Genomic DNA, 12,964 nt, shown 5'->3' with positions numbered 1-12,964 from the left:
GGGTGCACCATATGCAGTGTTGAATTTTTGCATTCAGGTATAATGGAGTGTGATTTGTAAGATAGGTATTTTGACAAATGTGTAACGTAAATTAATGTAAAAATTTTAACTTGTGAAAATAAAACAAAATAAAAATAACCTTATAAAAATTAAATAATAAAAAAATAAAAATGACCCATGGTATTGATCTATTGTTTTAAGAATCCAATGTATTCATGTGAATATAGCCTATTTATGGGGGAATTAAACTAGCCTAGATCCATATTAGTTTGATGTTATATTTAGATACATAATTAGTTGTAGAAAATGATGGTGTTGAATCCATGTAGCTATTTGAGTTGGGCATTTGTCTGGTTCAGAGGTGGGAGAAATATTTGAGGTTTGAAACTAAACAAACTCTACTATAAAGTTAGCATGGTCGAAAGGAAATATTGAGTAAAATGTAATATTAGGGTGGCTGTGATGGGAGATATTAGGTAAAATATAATAATATTACATTTTAATTAGTGTTTCCCCACTCATCCTAACCTTTTATTGAGTGGAGGGTGGTAATAAATATTGTAGTATTATATTTTATCCAAGATTTCCCCTCACCCAATTCATTTTTTATTAAAAAGTTTATTTACATTTAATATTCATAAATAAACTTAACTCCTATGTAAACATTTAATCACAATATAATAGAAATGTTATATTGTTTAACATTTTGACTTACTAGAAATAAAATAAAAAACATAAAATTAATAATTACATTTATATTTATAAAATTATAATTAATTATAATTATTAATCTAAATCAATCATAACCCTAAAGGCCGAGAAGAATCAAAATTCTGTATCTTTTAGAATATCGCAAGAAAATCAAGATTGTGGAAGTGTGTGTCGATTACGGAGCATCCATAGGTGTGACCCACTGCTGTGTATGATGCGAAGGCATGGTAACATCTTTCGTCGATGAACAATAGTTAGTAATGGCTTCGACAAAGAGGACGCCCTTTCCCATGTAGTCTACCTGCGGTTTTCAGCGACCATGGGTACTCCTTATACAGGTCGCTCAACTTTGCTGCAGTATTTCTCTATGAAGGCTATCCATTGATAAATCCTAAGTTACCATGTTCAAATATGCTACAGTCCGCTAGAACAAAAGAACATGGGAGTAGCCTATCGAAATCGATGACATCTTATCATTTGGACCGGCTGGAGTTTCATATGTGTGAACGGGGAGAGTTGATCAGGTTTTGACGACTTCTAATTTATTCAAGATAATTATTAAAAAAAGAAAGGTTTATATATATTGGAGTTGTGTTTTTCTTTTCTTTTAAGAAAAGGCTATTGAATATATATATTTTAACCAGAGTAAAAGAGATTTAGATTTGGAGCTAAATATTTGGACAATATTTTTAGTGTCAGTTTTTTTTATTTTTTTGGTAATGGAAAGAATTTTAAATTGTAGTTGTGGTAAAAAAACCAGAGATTGATATTATGGTGGAGTTAAGGGTGATAGAGTTCTTTATTCTGTATAATTATTATATATAGAAAAATAAAATGTTACAGATGTTATAATCTAAGGTATTACGACAAATGTTAAGGGAAAACAAACAGATTTTGATAAAAAAAAATAGTTGAAAGGTTTTGTAATAAACAAGATGGAAGGGATGAGGTTGATTGGGTTGCATATTTCAAACAACTTACTATTTAATTTTGAAGAATGTATCATTCCGAAATAAAGTTGGGATGAGCTGGCTTCTGTCCCAATTAAAAGCATATAAAGAAGATGAAGGGATGAGGTTGATTGAGTTGCATATTTCAAACAACTTACTATTTAATCTTGAAGAATATATCACTCCCAATTAAAGATGGGATGAGCTGGCTTATGTCCCAATTAAAAGCATGTATCAAAGAGAAAAATGAAGTAAACTATTTTGATCATTTTCAAGTTTTCTCATCTACTTTCTATCCAACAAGTGAGTCTTATGTGAATTGTTCAAATACCAAGCTTTGAGACATTTTGTGATTGTCTCATGAGATCATAGCTAGATGTTCTTTCTAGCTCTTCAAATCAAGCTTTGGTGGCTCATAACACATGTGAATATGAACCCTAGTCTTAAAAAACAATATTTTGCTCAAGTTGAAAAGTCTCCCTTTAAGCCTCAACAAAATATTAAATGAAAAGCTTTTAAATCTTACACTGGGATATATGGGTATTTTTACACTCTTATCTCATTCAGTAACTACCTAATAATTACCCATTTACCCAATCAAACCAAATTCTATTTTATAATACAAAATATTAAATATTACCATTTAATACTCCAAAATTGTGTATCAAAAAAATCCACCCAAAAAGATAACAAAAATTTTCCCAGATTTTTCTAAAATTTGATGAATATACTACACATATTTTCAAATTATAAATTTATAAGTTACATATCACACATAAAGGATAAATGAATAGATCGAGGATATACAAAGCATAAATGACAATAGTATTTCCTGTGCGATAGAATGTAAACATAATGATAAAGAGATAAAAAAATCTATGTTAATGCAATTTCTCTTCACATTAGTGTGCGTAAGTTTTATCTTTTTCGAAACATATTTACACATGCTCATACTCTACTTTACAAACTTCTCTTTCTAAATAGCCTAATCTATAGCTTCTGTAATACATCATAAGCTATAAATTATTGCAGATTTAGGAATCTACTTTGCAAAATCTCATAGTATCAAAGAAGATCAAGCAGCGTTAACCTTCATTAATGGGTAACAGTATGCCATCTCCTAGATCGGAAGAGTCTGAAAATTACAGTGGCCACAAGAAATTAATAATTCTGATTGGGAATCTGCTCTGCCTGCTGTATTGATCCGTGAACCCAATATCCGATACCGAACTTGAATTGGGGTATTAATCGAAGAACTGAATCGAACTGCCGAATATTGAAATTTTTTCGGTCAATTCGACCGAATTTGGTAACTATGTTTAATTGTACATTTTTCCATGCAATTACCAATATTAATGATCTACCGAATCATGGGAATTCAATTACAGCAACTTCGGACTAGTGTTCAAATTTGAACACATCACAGCCCTTCCTAAGCCCTCTAGCACGTCAGAGAAGTGCTTACAGAAATTTACTAGTCAAAAGAAATTTTCATTTTCATTTTTACAAGTTTTAAAAAAAAAAAAAAATAATATTATAAAATGTCGTATGAAGTGTTGTCTGTCCTTAGTACATTTCAAAAAAATCCAGTTCTTTGACTGATGTAACACTCTAAACTCTGCAGGAGGTTTTGGCAACAATCAAAAACGTACACACTCAATAAAGTGCAATGGGACGTAATGGAGGTTGTTCATCCATTATGAGGGCATTAGTCATAATGGTAGCATTGATAGAGTTAGCAGTGATGATATGATGTTTATGTTCGCATTCGTTGATAACAAAGGTTTCTTTTCACATTCATTGATAGTAGAGGAGAAGTAGCTATGTATTGTTATTTGTGAACCGGGCATATTTTGAAGGTATCAAAGATTTAAAAGAAAAAAATAACAAAAGGCAGAATTAACAATAACTAAGGTAGATTATTCTAAGTCTGTGAATCTTGCCTGCATTGATTTTCCAATCCCAACCTTACGGCGAGTGCAGCACAAGTTCGCAAGATATTTTTAACTCTCAGTTTTAATTTTCAACTTTCATTTCCCTGGCCTTTGATTTAGTTCATTGATTTAGGCGAAACTGATTAAAATTATTATGTATGGAATCATTTATTGATCTTTATATAGTCATGTGTAGACTTTGGATCTTTTTATATCATCCATCATGTCATCGATGAAGATTTTTTGGACCAAGTCTTTGAGCAAAGTCAACGACTTTTTTCCCTTCCTGAGGAGGAAACAATGAAATAGTTGCGGAATGAGAACCATCAAGGTTACACTTCGTATCAAGCAGAATCTCTTAATCTTTCCATTCAACTCGAAGGTTTGATGTGGATTTGTGTCTCCTTCTATTTACGTATGCTTGTAATTACATCATGCTCTATCAACTCTGAAAAATCAATCCGTTGAAGTATTTCACTTCATATTTTTTCATATATTCGTTTTTCTAGGGGATTGGAAGGGGAGTTATGAAGCTTTTGAATCGTCAATAAAGGCAAGCAATTTCACAGTCCCAATCAATGACCTTCAACAAGTATGCAATTCAACATTTAAAATGATATTTTGCATACTTGTCCAATGCTTAAAAATAGATTAAAGTGACAATATTGACATTTTTACATCATAACTACATATTGCATTTTATGTGGTATCTCCATTTTCCTTAATTTGTAAAATTTTATTATTTCTTGTCAACCCACCATTAACACAAGATTGTTGAATCATGAGATTACCCCATTAGATAGTGATAGCTACACTTGCTGATTCACAAACTTTTATTTGTCATTTTCTAAATAACTACTACCATCTACTACATCTTCGAGGATTCCAAATATATTCGAGTACTGATCATGTTGAATATATTCGAGCACTGATCATCCTATAGCTATGAAAACATCTTCCATCCTACCTTTATGCGGACATATTCATGACATTACTTTGATGTTCCACATAGATATCTTGACATAGTATAATAAGGCCGATAGGGTTCCTTACATTTTCCATGAAAACATCATTACTTTGAAACTTTGTTCGACATGGAAATCTTGAGATAGCATAATAAGACCAATAGGGTTCTTTCTTTAGGGTTTCTTTTTAGCGAACATCGATATATAGATAGAGTAATCTCTTTATTAATTTGAATTCTTATTTTATAGTAATAAATGAATACGTTCTCATTTTATAGTAATAAATGAATAATTTTTCATTTTATAGTAATAAATGAAATACATTAGTTAAAGATGTAATTTTATCGTGTTTAAAAATAGATTAAAGTGATAATATTGATATTTTTACATAACCATATTTTCTGTTGTATCTTCATTTACTTCCTAATTTGCAAAATTTTATTTCTTTCTTGTCAACCAACCATTCATACAAGATTGTTCAATTATGAAATTACCCCATTAGATGGTGGTAAATAACTACTACCACCTCTTTTTCTATTTTTAGATGATTCCATGACTGACAACCATAATGCTTACAAAAGCCTAGCATTGCTGCCATTTGAACTTACTGTAATCAAGCTTACTATTAAGCCTAACATTTGTAAAAACAAACTTTATTTAAAACCCTGTATTTATTCTCTTATTTTAAAAACATTTTTCTTTATTAACTCTCTAGTTTCTGAAAACATAGAAATTAATGCTATAAAAAAAATCAGAAATAATAAGTGTCATTCCCATAAAATTATGTAGAATTTTGAACCGGGGAGAAATGTTAAAATGAAACTCCAGGGCTCTATTAATAACCACACAACCAAAGATTGGTCTGCCTATAGGGCTACAACTTAATTTTCGCAAAAGATATAGAATGCCAATAGCTATCCATACAACTACTATTGTGTGTCCCGCTTCATTCTCTCCATTCGGCATCTAGGAAATAAGTTGTGCGTGTGGGTGTCCATGTAGCTCGGGGTATCAAGGGGTTTTTAAGGAGATGTTGAAATCCATGTAGCTCCTGCTATAAAGGAGTTTTTAAGGAGATGTCGAAATCATAGAAAAAATAAAAGACATTGTTAATGAAAAGAAACCATATTATTAGAAAAAGACATCAACGAAAAGAAACCATATTATCAAAAAAATATATCAACCAAACTTGAATTCATTATAAGGACCAAATTTGAAAAACATTCTTAAACAACAAAAAAATAACTAGCCAATCCATACAAACAACACTGCATATTGTATTACATATTACAATATTTCCCTAGTAGATATGGAAAACTTTTCTTTTAATTACATAAATTTTTGAATCTATAGAGGTTGAAATTTTTAATGGAGATGAAATTCTATTGATAGTGTTCTTTGATTGAGCAATGTTAAGAGAAAAGTTCAATTCCCTTGGTTGTTGAAGGTATATATTTGTTTTTTCGGTTTTTGAAATTGTCTTAAGCTCAACAAAACATATAGTATAAAATAGAAACAAATGAAAGTTAAAATGACTTTTTCCATAGTGCAAATATATTTATATTTTCAATGATGTAAATTCAAATATTTTTGAAGATTATATGTTTATTTTTTTTAATTTGAGAAAAATGTTTGCCTATATACTAAATTCTAGTGAGCTTTTATAGTGTTTTAATGTAGCTACTTTTTAAATTTTAAAGATTTAGAAGGACATCATTTCATTTTGGTATTTTTTTTTATAAAGAGTTTATTTAATATACACTCTTTAATAGAAATACAATTTTTTTATAACTTTTCATTTTTGAAGGGTTAGTTAAATATATGCCTTTCCAAATAAAATAAAATTAAGACCAGCCTTTCAAATTTGATCACTGCTTCAGTTTTGTGGTTGCCTTTCTATCCGGGGATTCAGACGATTTGGAACGGATGCTTGACTTTGACTTGGACAAATCGGACTCCGATTTCTGGATTACATTGCCGGATCCGCTTTTCTGAGAGTCACACATGCTCGATAAAGATGTTCCTGTCAAAATTATGCCTCAAATCTATTATTATGCAAATACTTAAAATGAATGGTTGAGATCAGAAGAGAGGGGATCTGGGGGACCCACCTTCTCCTGCAGCGAGATTGACATACAGATCGACGATGTTGGGGCAATTGCGGCGGCACTTGGAGGAGCAAAACTTGGTACTAAATTGCGGTTCGTGTAGAGAATCGGTGGACATTCCAACAGCCATCCGTTCCAAGCCGCACGCACTTATGCACTCCTCGCTTTCGATCCATCCCACCATTTTCTCCACCATCACAACCGATGACTAATGATATATATATGCGCGATAATTGTTAGTCTTTCACAAAAATTATGATCATCTCTAAGAACGTATCTACTAACACTGCTAGTTGTGTAATCTGAGGATTTTACGATGGAAGACGTCGACAATCAGCTGAGCTCTTTATCGTCAGTGAGGTTGTAGGTGTGGCTGAGAGTGAGAATGAAATGATGTATTTATTATAGCGTGAGGCCATAGCGGGGATGAGTCTTTGAAAGTTGGCAACAAGTGAAAGAGTATTTTTGACGTATGGAACAGGTATACTCTTTTCCTCCACAAATCACGGCGAAGTTAGTAGGGCTGTGGCTCTCAGGTCGGCGACAGCCTCAACGACTTAATGCGCCAACAAGTTTGGAGTTCCATTCGTCTCTTGAATGGCAAGTTCCCATTGTCATCCGCGGTTCCTTTCTCCTCTCTCAAAGCAAAATCGGTGATAGTAAATTCCTTCACTATTCTCTATTTTTGCTCTGAAAGTCAAAATGGGTGATAATATATTCATTTCATTTGGAATCCTAGTGTGTTGTGTGGTCAAAATGGAGGAGGAACATGATACATAAAAGGTTGGTAGTGAGGTTGATGGGACATCATATATATATACTATTAGCATTTAAATTTCAAAATGTGAGTGATTGAAGTCAGGGGTTAATGACAAGAAATATGTAATTGAACATTTCGTTTGCACCAATCATTCTTGAATGCGCTCATGATACAATAAGACAATATCACTTAGAAAATGATAATATAATAAAATCTGATATAATATAAAGTAGAGAAGGGATGTTGTGACACTACTAAATAATTACATCACAAAGAAGCATCACCCAAAAAAAAGCATTATGCATAAGGGTGGATTGGGTTAAGCTTATTGCATCACAAAGAAGCATCATGTATAAGGGTGGATTGTGTAAAGCATTATGTATATGCGTGGATTGTATAATGGTGAAGGGAGGAAATGTGTTCAAAATATTTGAATGAAAAGTTAAATATAATTTCTAAAAATTTAATAAGTTATTGGTTTTAAGTAGCAATTGCTCTAGATGTTGTAAATGAAATGCTATAAGGCATAAATTCGAAAAGCATCGTGGCATATAAAAAATCGTTGAAGATAAAAATTAGTAAACAAAATGCTAAAAATAAATTCTAGAACAATCTCGACATAAAAAAAATCATCCAAGATAAAAATTAGTAAACAAAATGTTATTCAACAGTCTTAAACCATAATCAACAATTTCATGTGAGTTATTAAATCCTTAAAAATGTCCATTGTGAGTAGCATATCTCTCTGAAGTGACAATTCATTCAATAGTGGAGAAACTCTTGGAGGTCCTTGTGACCCAACTGAAATTTGATAATCCTTGCCATATACAAAAAGTTCGGGTAATAAACCATTATAGGAAAAATCACGTGAGAAATTTTTGGGTCCTGTCTTTTCAAGCATCTAATAACAGCTTAAACCACCTGAAATTTGAGAATTATATTATGTTTTTTGTGGAGCATAACCATACCAATTTTTACCATACCAAAACCTGGAATCTCGATTTTGGCGACTAGATAAGGTATCTCCTTCTAAAACATTGTGAAATTTTGATTGACACCATAGTTATAAGCCAATGTTTTAGATGCAAAATATTTTGGTTGTGTTGGTTCTAGAAAGGGGCTCACCCCTAGCTATTCAAGCACCTGTGAGAGATCCTTATCATAATTAGCACCATTAATTTGACTTGAACCACGGGCTTTAAGCACAATTGCTAAAGTAAGTAAATGGTTGACTGCTTGAGAGACTCGTGCATTTATTACCATTTGAAAAGGGAGTAAACAATGTTGAAGGCATAGTACTAGGAGTTGGTGAAGAGGACAAATGAAAAGAATTAAGTGAAGAACTATAAATGGCATCATCTACCTTCAATGAGTGTTCAATTTGCTAGGAAAATGGATAGTTTTTATCAGTAATAGAGCTCAAACAATTTTCCAAAATACAACTTTCATGAATGGCAGGGAAAATGTCTGAATTATTTTGAAAATATTTTATTTGATCAATTTTTGGAATCAACTTGTTATTATCTAGCAAATAACCTACAAGTTGGTAAGCAAAGGGTTGCAGTGATTAAGGACCATCCCTAACCAATGAATATGGGATCTCAATAGATGAAGATGGCTAGTATTCTTCCTAACATATGCAAAGGGTTGCAGGGATTAAGGACCACCCCTAACCAATGAATAGGGAATCTCAACAGATGAAGATGGCTAGTATTCTTCCTAACATATAATCAATTATTGTTTCTCTAGACTATCAATGTAAATAAAATCGTCAAACAAAAGGGATGAACAATCACAAATTTTGGATTGTTTCTATATATATTGTTTGATGCATCAAAAACTGCGAAGTTCACGTAAGCACATTTACCAAAGATAAAAATAATTACTTGAAAATAAGGTGCAGTATGAACATCATAATAGCAATGCAAGAAAAAAACCCACATAACAACTAGTAAAGATGTATTGCACAACTGTCCATAAGCTATATTCTTTAGACCACTAAGCACCTAACCTTATATTGAATAATATAGCTTTTGACAATGTTTTTTTCTTTATGTGGAAAGGATGGTTGGGAAGAACTTGTTAGGAAAGAAATCTGACATCAAAATTTAAGAAAACAATCATACTCAAAATTAATGATTATAAATAAGCTTGAATTAAAGAAGCCATTCTTGCTGACCATTTAAAAATTGTCTTTTGATGGAGCATGACCAATAATGCAACCTCCAACACAATCACTACGTGATTATGCCTCCATTTCATCTGGGATTAATGAACTAGCAATGTTTCTCCACAGGTATTCAAATCCATGTTTTTGGTGAGCAATCATTTTCTTGTCCAAGACCAAAATTATTTTCCATACAGAATTAAGCTTCTCAGACAAATCATGAGACTAGATGGATGGGAATCCCTGTAAGGAATCCAAAATGAAAATGTCCATGTCTCTAGAACAATTATCCTTGTGCAGTTGATAACTTGATATGCTTATGATTCTTCCTGAATTCCATACTACGTTGAAAGGTACAAATGGAATATCAGTTGATTTAGGGTCAGAGAAGATGCAATAACATCCTTTTCTTATTTTGACCAAAATTTAACCACAAACAAAACTATTTTTGATGTCCAATGGCAAAGTATCCATATCATTTGTTTACTTACAAATGGCTCAAAGATGTTATTTATCTCTACTTCTTCATCCAAGACAAACTTGTGCCCATCAATGCACAAATGATTGTCTTCATATTCTGTATTTACTTCCATCTAGTAGCTTGGTATTGTTGTGTATATTGAGTCCTATGCCAATCAACCAATGGAAGACTATCAACATAAAAAAAATCATCAAACAAAAAGGATGAGCAATCATCATTTCTGGATTTCTTTTGTGCATATTAAAGTACCTCTCGAATGTATCTTCTGTAATATTTTTCCTTGTTGACAAGACTCACTAATTTGATTATTAAAATAGATTGATATCAGAGCTACATAAACACAAGGCAAGTCCCTCACATAATTAACACTATCACTCCCACTCTCTATTTCTATGTACATATCCTTGTCTATACCCACAAACTGGCACAGAGATGAATCTTCAAAAATAAATAAGTGTAAAATATTTGAGTGATCTTTCCTTCTTATCAGCTAGGGTGGATTTGTTTTACCACCCAAATCATTTTTCTCAAGAGTTTCACCCTTAACACTCTAAAACTAATAAGGGATGTCTAAATGAATATGATGAAATGATTATGCATGTCATGAGTGAGTTTCAATCTCTCTTTTATCATCAAAATAATATGGGTCTCTCTTTTATAATTTTTTTTGGATGATTATTCTAAGAGAGACATTGTTGTCTTGATTTACTGAGATTACTTTCCCTCAATCAACTACGAATTAAGATACTACAAAATCTACTAGCTTTCCAAAACTACTCTTCAATTTCCTTTTCGTGATTTCCAAAATCTCCTCTAAGGATCAATAATCTAATCAATAATGATCCATAATAAAAGATTAATAAATCAAAATAATGGATAATGAATAAGAATTCAAACTTATTCATATATTGAAAAATTTGATATAATCTACCTGCGCTATTACAGTTGAATAAACAACATTCATCGTCAATGAATTGTGCCAACGAAAATTTTATTAAATTCAACTATTTAAATTAACTCCTTAATGCATAGGCAACAACATACTGGATCAAGCAACTATTTACCAGTCGATCCAAGTACTCGTACCCAAGATGCATTAATTAATTTTTCTGTCCACCTATGAGCACGCCTTGCATGATTAAACTTTCCACCATTATCTCTGTATTAAATTTTGTATCCTCGGGAAAGGAAACATAGTAGAGAAAACAAATCTTCAATTAATTAGACAAAACATTATAACTATACCTTAGTTTTGTATCAAACTTCCTTTCAAAATCTTGATCTGTATTGCCCATCAGAGTTAAAGCACAATGTCAATCCTCTTCATTCTTTCTGGAAGCCATCGCTGCACCAACTGCATTTACAACTAATGGCAAACGTTCACATCCCTTGGCAATTTGTCTGGAAATAGCTTCTATATTTCTGTTGAGAGCAGCTGGGTCATTTGTAAAAGATTTTCCCTTGAACAACTCCCATGCTTCCTCTTTGAAAAGGGGCTTTATCTTTAAGGAGGAATGATTTTCCCCATCACTCCAATCCTCATGTGCTGCGAGTTGAGACCAAGACTTTGTTTCCCTTATCATTTCCAAAGCTGATACCTACTTCATCAAAATCAATGTGCTCCCACACACATCATCCATAATGAGAAGAAATATTTTCTTCTGAAGAGATGTAGACAATACCATCTTACGCGGATCATTTTTGAAGCTTTCATCAATTTTCAAATCCAGTGCCTTAGCAATGGAATTCTGCAAGTTTCCAATATTATAATTCTAAGAAAAAGTAATCCAGATGACATCGTCAAAGATACAACTCACCTCCTTGAAATGGTTAAATATGAGTTGGAGGGACTTTTTTCGAACCCCACCCATATTGCACACACCAACCACAGTTGGATAAGTAGGTTGGGTAAGCCATTTCTGCAGTCACGCCTGATCAAACTTCATATGGAAGCCAATGAAGTCAGCGACTGGGATAGGTTGACAAAGGACTGACTTTGGCTCAAATGCTGCAGTAGGCACAATCTGCTCCACATCGGCAAGAATTTGAGGGTCATCTTTAATCCGTCGAAAGTGGTCATCGAATTTTGTCTTCCATTCTCTACATTTTCTACGAACTAAAATAACGTAAACAATGCATCACGATGTGATGATGCCTCCATTTCATCTCAGATTAACGAACCAACAACGTTTCTCCACGGGAATTAAAATCCCCATTTTTTGTGAGCATTCATTTTCTTGTCCAACTCCAGAATTATCGTCGACAGCTTCTAGTATTCTTTCTACAATCTAAAGAGAACTATTTTGCTGATGAAGACACTTATGGGAGTTATATGGACTTTTAAATCCTTGAACGTACATGTTTTCAGCTTATGCCAATGTTTCAAATGCAGATTCAAATAGGTCAGCGATGGTAGGTGCAATCATGTTACTGAAAGCCATGGTGTCGTGTGATGCAAAATTTGAGAAGTTCATATGAGGAAACTTTTGTCCTGGGGGATGAAGTTCACATTCATAAAACTGACTCGGCTTTCAAATTTAGGATTTTGATACCAATTTTTTACTATTAGCCACATGGAAATATAATCATGTTAGCTAGAGCCTTGAAAACTAAGTATTTTCCTTCAACTAATATGAAATATTCACTACAGAATGGAAGCCTTTAGAATGCGGTGGACATATTTCAGAATGGAATATTTTCCTAATTGACAACATGCTTCAAATACATTTTGTCTATCAATCCAAATGCAACTATGGAGATGAAAACGGGTATATACTATACTTCTTTCCGTTGGTGGACGACGAGTCCTACATCTTCTGGGATATGGGAATTCTTTGGATCTACCAATAACTTCTTTCTACAACTCTAGATTGTTGTCAGGGTTCCCA

The 12,964-nt window shown here is 32.6% G+C and overlaps 1 protein-coding gene across 1 annotated transcript; it reads right to left on the bottom strand.

Annotated features, from left to right (window-relative positions):
* Positions 1–6,428: 6,428 nt before the first annotated feature.
* On the bottom strand, positions 6,429–6,864 carry LOC149153065 (uncharacterized). Its single transcript, XM_089443683.1, has 2 exons — positions 6,672–6,864; positions 6,429–6,583 (listed from the first exon to the last, which is right to left on the bottom strand). The coding sequence occupies exons 1-2, from the start codon at positions 6,862–6,864 to the stop codon at positions 6,429–6,431; spliced, it is 348 nt and encodes a 115-aa protein (XP_089299809.1).
* Between the last annotated feature and the right edge of the window lie 6,100 nt (positions 6,865–12,964).

This window comes from Pinus tabuliformis, chromosome 9, assembly GCF_031772625.1.
Source record: "Pinus tabuliformis cultivar Carrire ecotype Pingquan chromosome 9, CPIR1, whole genome shotgun sequence".
Classification (NCBI taxonomy): Eukaryota; Viridiplantae; Streptophyta; class Pinopsida; order Pinales; family Pinaceae; genus Pinus; species Pinus tabuliformis.
Note: the sequence above shows the minus strand (reverse complement) of the source record. Positions and strands in the feature narration are given on the sequence as shown.

What these genes read in the sequence shown, in the direction of transcription:
- LOC149153065 (XM_089443683.1), bottom strand. Translation starts at nt 6,864, where the DNA reads ATGGTGGAGAAAATGGTGGGATGGATCGAAAGCGAGGAGTGCATAAGT. An exon ending in CAATCTCGCTGCAGGAGAAG is followed by an intron (nt 6,584 to 6,671) that starts GTGGGTCCCCCA and finishes TAATTTTGACAG; the next exon opens with GAACATCTTTATCGAGCATG.